The 7,192-nt window shown below is 43.0% G+C and overlaps 1 protein-coding gene across 1 annotated transcript; it reads right to left on the reverse strand.

Annotated features, from left to right (window-relative positions):
• Positions 1 to 1,999: 1,999 nt before the first annotated feature.
• On the reverse strand, positions 2,000 to 3,576 carry LOC137430567 (uncharacterized). The gene is made up of 2 exons (XM_068121384.2): positions 3,205 to 3,576; positions 2,000 to 3,066 (listed from the first exon to the last, which is right to left on the reverse strand). The coding sequence occupies exons 1-2, from the start codon at positions 3,571 to 3,573 to the stop codon at positions 2,218 to 2,220; spliced, it is 1,218 nt and encodes a 405-aa protein (XP_067977485.2). The 5' UTR covers positions 3,574 to 3,576; the 3' UTR covers positions 2,000 to 2,217.
• Between the last annotated feature and the right edge of the window lie 3,616 nt (positions 3,577 to 7,192).

Genomic DNA, 7,192 nt, shown 5'->3' on the forward strand with positions numbered 1-7,192 from the left:
CGTTAACAACGACAGTCCAGATCCGATTGTTCAAAATTTCAACTCAATCGATCGAAAAATGAACGCAGGGATGCATTTTAAAGGTGCAGTGGCACTAACTGAGTTGCCACGAATATGGCCACGAAATTGCCAATATGGCCATCACAAAATATTTTCCTTAATCAATTGGCTCATAGCATAACCAATCTGCAAGTATTTCATCCGAAGATGTATCTCTCAGGAATTTTAATTAAATAAGTCATTTATAAATCAACGAGTTAATTTATTAAATGATTAATCAATAAATCAATATTTTCCTTAATCAGCCACATCACTTGGTCAGTGTCATGTCCAAATATCAGCTTCCTTACTCAAAAGGTGCCTGAGTTAATGTAATGTAATTACTGTAATAAGATTACTGCAATTACTGTAATGATTACTGTAATTACTGTAATTACCGGAACTGTAATTACTGTAATTACCTCAGGTAATTACTGTAATGTAATTACTGTAATGTAATAAGAAATGTAATTAATTAAATAAGTACGGGTTCCAACAACAAGTTCCAACAACAAGTTCCAACAACAAGTTCCAACAGCAAGTTCCAACAACAAGTTCCAACAGCAAGTTCCAACAGCAAGTTCCAACAACAAGTTCCAACAAGTTCCAACAAGTGCCAACAGCAAGTTCCAACAACAAGTTCCAACAACAAGTTCCAACAACAAGTTCCAACAAGTTCCAACAGCAAGTTCCAACAACAAGTTCCAACAACAAGTTCCAACAGCAAGTTCCAACAACAAGTTCCAACAACAAGTTCCAACAGCAAGTTCCAACAGCAAGTTCCAACAACAAGTTCCAACAACAAGTTCCAACAGCAAGTTCCAACAACAAGTTCCAACAACAAGTTCCAACAAGTTCCAACAAGTGCCAACAGCAAGTTCCAACAACAAGTTCCAACAACAAGTTCCAACAAGTTCCAACAGCAAGTTCCAACAGCAAGTTCCAACAACAAGTTCCAACAAGTTCCAACAAGTGCCAACAGCAAGTTCCAACAACAAGTTCCAACAAGTTCCAACAACAAGTTCCAACAGCAAGTTCCAACAGCAAGTTCCAACAACAAGTTCCAACAGCAAGTTCCAACAGCAAGTTCCAACAACAAGTTCCAACAAGTTCCAACAAGTGCCAACAGCAAGTTCCAACAACAAGTTCCAACAACAAGTTCCAACAGCAAGTTCCAACAACAAGTTCCAACAACAAGTTCCAACAGCAAGTTCCAACAACAAGTTCCAACAACAAGTTCCAACAACAAGTTCCAACAACAAGTTCCAACAGCAAGTTCCAACAGCAAGTTCCAACAACAAGTTCCAACAACAAGTTCCAACAGCAAGTTCCAACAGCAAGTTCCAACAACAAGTTCCAACAAGTTCCAACAAGTGCCAACAGCAAGTTCCAACAACAAGTTCCAACAAGTTCCAACAGCAAGTTCCAACAGCAAGTTCCAACAACAAGTTCCAACAAGTTCCAACAGCAAGTTCCAACAACAAGTTCCAACAACAAGTTCCAACAAGTTCCAACAGCAAGTTCCAACAGCAAGTTCCAACAACAAGTTCCAACAGCAAGTTCTTATCACATTGCAATGACCTCTAAACATTCCGAAACCAATATCCCATTAAAAAATCCCATTAAAATCCCATATATTGTCACCCTTTGCATTGTTGAAAGCAATCAATTCCATATAGTCTAGTAGGAAGACTAGGTCCCCCTGCACCCCCCGGAGATATACTTCTAATCAGTGTTTCTAGATTGGAAAAAATGTGTAGAAAATGACTAGCTATGGCCCCAAGCTGAAAAAATGTCCCACATACCATTTTTATGCAAATTACTGCTGCCATTATCAAAAAAACGATTTTTGACATATCTCAGCCAATATTGCAGATAATTGAAAAAATAAGGTGTCTAGACTCATGTTTTGACGGGTGTAGATCATGATAGAACTATTCATAACAAGATCACCTGTGTCTATGGTTTGCTAGTATGCTAATTAGTGCTTTATTTACAAAATAATCACAGTTTTACGAAATAATAGACTCATATTAAGGTCCGTCTACACAGACGTTAACACAAAGTTTTATTTTTCTAAATATTACAACTGTCAAAATAGTCCTAGCACTCAATGTGACCACTCTTCTCTTGCTTGTTTTAGATAAACATCATTAGCATTAGTGATTCTACACTGAGTCAGTCATCAGCATTTTCATCGAAATCGTCAGAGTCAAACTCTTCTTCTCCTTCCTCTTCCTCCTCCTCTTCGTGCTCTCCTGTGTTCAGAAGATCCACCAGTGAGGTTGGTAGGATGGGACCACTGGACCACATTGGTTTCAACAGTCCTTCATCAGTCCTTATCCATCCTTGCTCCTCATAAGGTTTTGGCTTTTCGATGATAGGTTGATCGGCTCTTTTGTACAATGCTACGCGGTGGTTCACACGCTGGATGTGCGGCTTCAGGGCAGACTGGCATGGAGGAAGGCGAGCCAGATCAACCTTGGACTTGGATGTGAGGGTCTTGTCCTCTCCCACCATTTTTCGTAGCAGCTTGGCACGGACAATGTCCACTGATGACTCGCGACTCTGGCCGTACATCACACAGGTGAATTTTTCTAACTGCCTCTCCACCTCAGGGTTGGCATCCCAGTTGTCACCCAGTTCACCGAATGCCCTGTGAAACCTGGGATTCTTCTCCAGCTTTTTCAAGGGCCCGACTTTTCCCTTCCCTTTGAAGGCACTGGTGCAGTCTTCTCCGCTGAACACATAGTACCCCAGGAGAGTGGCACAGTAGTCCTCTCCCAGGGATTCTGCCAGCTCAGAGACGTTGACAAGTTGGCGATGCTTCCCTGACCCTGTATCCAGGTACACCGTCAGCTTGATGTTGTGGGCATGGTGGAGCAGGATCAGGAGGATGTCTGTGTCCGGTGTTCTGACTACAGCGTTCTTGTATCCGATGGTAGCAGCATGATGGAGGTACAGAACCACCCTGGTATCAGTCTCTTCCTGGTTGCTGTAGATCGTGGGGAGTTCACGTACCTCGACCTGAAACACAAAAAGGCACCGCATTTCAATCACCAGTCACTGCCAGTTTCAGATCTAGACAAACATCACAGGTAATCACCTTTTTTTCAGGAAAAATTACAAATTGAATCGCCATTCACGAAGGGCTTTCAATTTTACCTTGCCATTCGTTGAGGCAAGTTGGTGGGCCTTCCCCTCCACGATCAGCACAGCCATCTCTGTTCTCTCCAGCCTGGTAGCTGCCTCTTGTCCACTCCACACTTTCAGAAGAAGCTGGCACATCTGCTTTTTGTTGTCGTCATTTGCAAGGAACATTTTGAAGTCATATGGCTTCCTGGTTGCTGGTCCAGCCAGAATGATCTTCTCTGAGCTGCCCCGCCTCAGCCTTTCCTGCGCTTTGATTGACTCAGGATGGTAACTGTCAGTGGAGAACAGAAAGTGCTGCTTGGCCACCATCTGATCAAGCACCTGCAAGCATATCTCACCACATGTTGGGGGAAGGTTGGCAAGGGTATGCAGCAGCGCCATTCCATCCTGGATGAACGAATGATGTTAAAAGTGCCTGTGAAAGGAGGCTCTGAGTTTTCAGTGAGGTAACAGAGGTTCTGAGTCATGTTCTACACTAGGGTACTTTTTAGCTGACTAAACCATGTTTAGTGGCATCAAAAGTGCTAATAGCTAAAACATCTAAATTCTTCCACACTAACGTTAGCTATCTAGGCCAATGAAACATTGTGCTAAGTTACTGTAGCTAGCTCAGCTGTCGTGCCTCTTTCTGGTTCAATTCATATACAGAAGTCAACAGATATGTCTCATGTTTGGCATTAACAAAAGTTTAAGTTACACCGACATTAGGAACATACTGTACATAGATGAGGCTAGCTTTAACGTTAGCTAACATGGTGCTAGCTGGCTCAGCTGTTATTCTGCCTGTTTATGATTTCATGCAGAAACTGAAGTCAAGAGTGTGAGTAACATTATAGTTAGCATCTTACCTGGCTAGATTGGAGGATGAATACCAAGAACAACACACAGATGGAATGGAAGACTGAACTTTCAACTGAGGTATTCAATAACATCAACGTTACCAATTGATACGAGCGCGCGACATTACCAATTGATACGAGCGCGCGAGCGCGCATGTTACATGGATGGAAATGTAAAATGGCAGCTATAGCAGCACTAATTTGGATCTCTAGTCTGTCATTTCTGCACTGTGATTGGATAACATAAAAAAATATGTTTGGGAGTTAACAGCAGGAGTTGGTAGATTTTACGTGGGCTGGGTGAGAAACCTTTAAATAAGCAAGTGAAAATCTCTCGCAATACAAAGTCAATGGTGGGAAGAAAAGTTGAGTGGTACCAATGTTACTGCCAATGTCCCGCCCCTATGCAAGACTCAGGAGCATCTTGTTGACATTTAACCTTGAAAATACCTGGGTTTAGACCCCTTATGTACCATGTTAAGTTATCTGCAGTATTAACGTATCCTTATCATTTGTAAAACTGATTATTTTGTAATTACAGCATTAATATGCATACTAGTATACCATAGACACATGTAATCATGTTATGAATAGTTCTATCATGATCTATGCCCTTCAAAACATGGGTCTAGACACCTTCATTTTTCAATTATCTGCAATATTGGCTGAGATATGTCAAAAATCGTTTTTTTGATAATGGCAGCAGTAATTTGCATAAAAATGGTATGTGGGACATTGTTTCAGCTTGGGGCCATAGCTAGTCATTTTCTACACAGTTTTTCCAATCTAGAAACACTGATTAGAAGTATATCTCCAGGGGGTGCAGGGGGACCTAATCTTCCTACTAGACTAATAACTCAATCTCACCTCACATCCTTACATCCCATCACAACTCCAACTCATTCTTCAAGTCACAACCCAGTGTGACTTGAGAACTACACCCAGAGTTCCATACTATACCCAGTTTCAGAGAGTAAACAATTATATACTTTTTCATAATTTTACCATTTAATTTGTTCAAAGAACGTTCATTTCGCAAAATCGACCCAACCACAACCCTCGCCATTAATTTCTATTGTAAGCGTGCCGAATCAATAAGTATCAATTTTTCTATGAGCCTCGACCAGAGGGTGGTTGTTACTCACAAACACTCGTCGCTAGCTGTTCCATTGTCTGTTGATTCTCACTCTGCTGCCGATTTCAATTGAGCCAGCAGAGTGGAATTTGGAATTTTTTAAATTTCTCTGAGCTCATGAAAGTGGTGACATTGGGTGGTTTGCCATTGCCTTTCCCCAAAGCGCTTAATTATTGTCTTTCATTAAACCGTGAAGCATATCTCAAAAGCTTAGTGATGGACCTGGACAAAATTTGATAGACAGATTTTTTTATATTTTGAAGCTTAATCGCAGATAAATCTTTTACCCTTCAATAAAAATATATGTACCAACCAAATCTGCGAGCACAGGGAGCAGAGAAAATACACAAAAAACAATGGGAACTAGAGGGAGGGAGAAGGAGCGGGGGCAAGAGACAGGTAGCCGGAATGGAAATGAGGGACAATGAGGGACAGTGAGGGAGTGTCAGTATGCAATTTTCATCCAATCGCCATCTTTCACAATAATTCTGGACCGGCATGGGATGGCGTTGTCTGTCATTAATTTGTATGTTGATCGAACGATTTTTCGGTGTTATAAAAATGGCGGGAAAAAATTGAAAAAAAATTTTTTTTTTTTTTTTTCCTCCACCCTTGTAAGTGCAAACGTTTGTAAGTGCAAACGAGTGTACCGGCCTTACACGACTTGGAAGCAGATCGTCCCATGGTGCACTCATGGCACGATCTTGCTCCCAGTTCATGGTAAGGCTTCTAATAACCAGCGTCGAACTGGCGCATCTATTTACACAGCGCAAAAATACGTTACACTCCTCGGATTATCGTTACGTTACCTATATCGTGGTATCGGTGCGTAGGGAAGTCCAACACCACCTCCTCCACCATGTATGTACAAAAACTAAACACAGGTTCGTATTTCATAATGGACAATCCCCAAGAAGCCATGCTTACCTTGGCGATGTCCACTCGATCCACGTACGGTAGCCACCAAGTTGTCGTGGAAGTGTGTTTGGGACTCGAGACTCCAATTACCGGAAACAGGTTTACAAAAGATCAAGACTTTATTAACTACTAGTTCACTTGTTTCAATATAATAAGGAACTACAATACCATAACGAATTTAGTAATTCAAGTCGTTGGTTCTTCCTCGTTGGCCGGTGCTCTCCTGGCGCTGCTTTCCCATTGCATACTCGTTCGTCCGTCGGGCAGATGTTCTCGTGGCAAGTCCTCTCGACTCCAGCCGCAGCTCCCGCTTATATGGACCAACTCGACTTAATCCTCTGTCCGCTGAACTCGTAATCTCCTCTCCGCCGACGTCACCGGTCGCCTTCCTGGCGCCAGCTAGCCCCCCCTGCTGTGAGTTCCATTTATCAAACAATAGGGGGGTGCTCCAGCCTGGGGCTGTGACCAGGTGTTTCCAGAGACCATCATGTTCGTGCACATTCCTAACTCATTTACAAACCCGTCCCCCACAGAGTTTGCATGTAAAATGCATCTGCTTTGTTACTAGGTCAACCAATAAGTTACCAGTGCCAATTAATAAGTTACACTGAATTACACTTCCACACCCCCATTCCCTAGTCCCATTTTCTGTAAACAACACTCTGTAGACCCGACCTCCCCCTATTTCCCCCATTAAATGTCGCATCCAGGTCCACCGCATCTCACGTAGACAACTATAGGACATCTTGCTAGTTATTCTTAGTCTATGTCAGTTAAGGACTCGTTTCCATTAATTCTGACTCTTCGTTGCACCAGAATGTGATTGTATGGCACCGTTAGGAAGTTTAGGACCTCCCAATACCTCCCCGCAGCTCTTCCTCATGGTACAACAACAACAACAACAACAGCGGCGGTGGCGCGGGGAGTGTGCGTCCTCACTCCGGCTTGGTTGGTAGGGGGTGTTGAAAGGGCACCAAGCCTTTCCAACGAGCCGCCATCGAGCATGTGCTCGACGGGGTTACCACATAGGGGCTCGCTGTCAGCTCCTCGTCAAGGGCGGAGCCCGGTAACCCCCCCGCACCCAATAGAAGCGGCGGACCGATCCCAT

The sequence above is a fragment of the Myxine glutinosa genome, chromosome 7 (assembly GCF_964187855.1).
Source record: "Myxine glutinosa chromosome 7, kmMyxGlut1.1, whole genome shotgun sequence".
NCBI lineage: Eukaryota > Metazoa > Chordata > Myxini > Myxiniformes > Myxinidae > Myxine > Myxine glutinosa.

What these genes read in the sequence shown, in the direction of transcription:
- LOC137430567 (XM_068121384.2), bottom strand. Translation starts at nt 3,573, where the DNA reads ATGGCGCTGCTGCATACCCTTGCCAACCTTCCCCCAACATGTGGTGAG. An exon ending in TTGCCTCAACGAATGGCAAG is followed by an intron (nt 3,067 to 3,204) that starts GTAAAATTGAAA and finishes TTTGTGTTTCAG; the next exon opens with GTCGAGGTACGTGAACTCCC.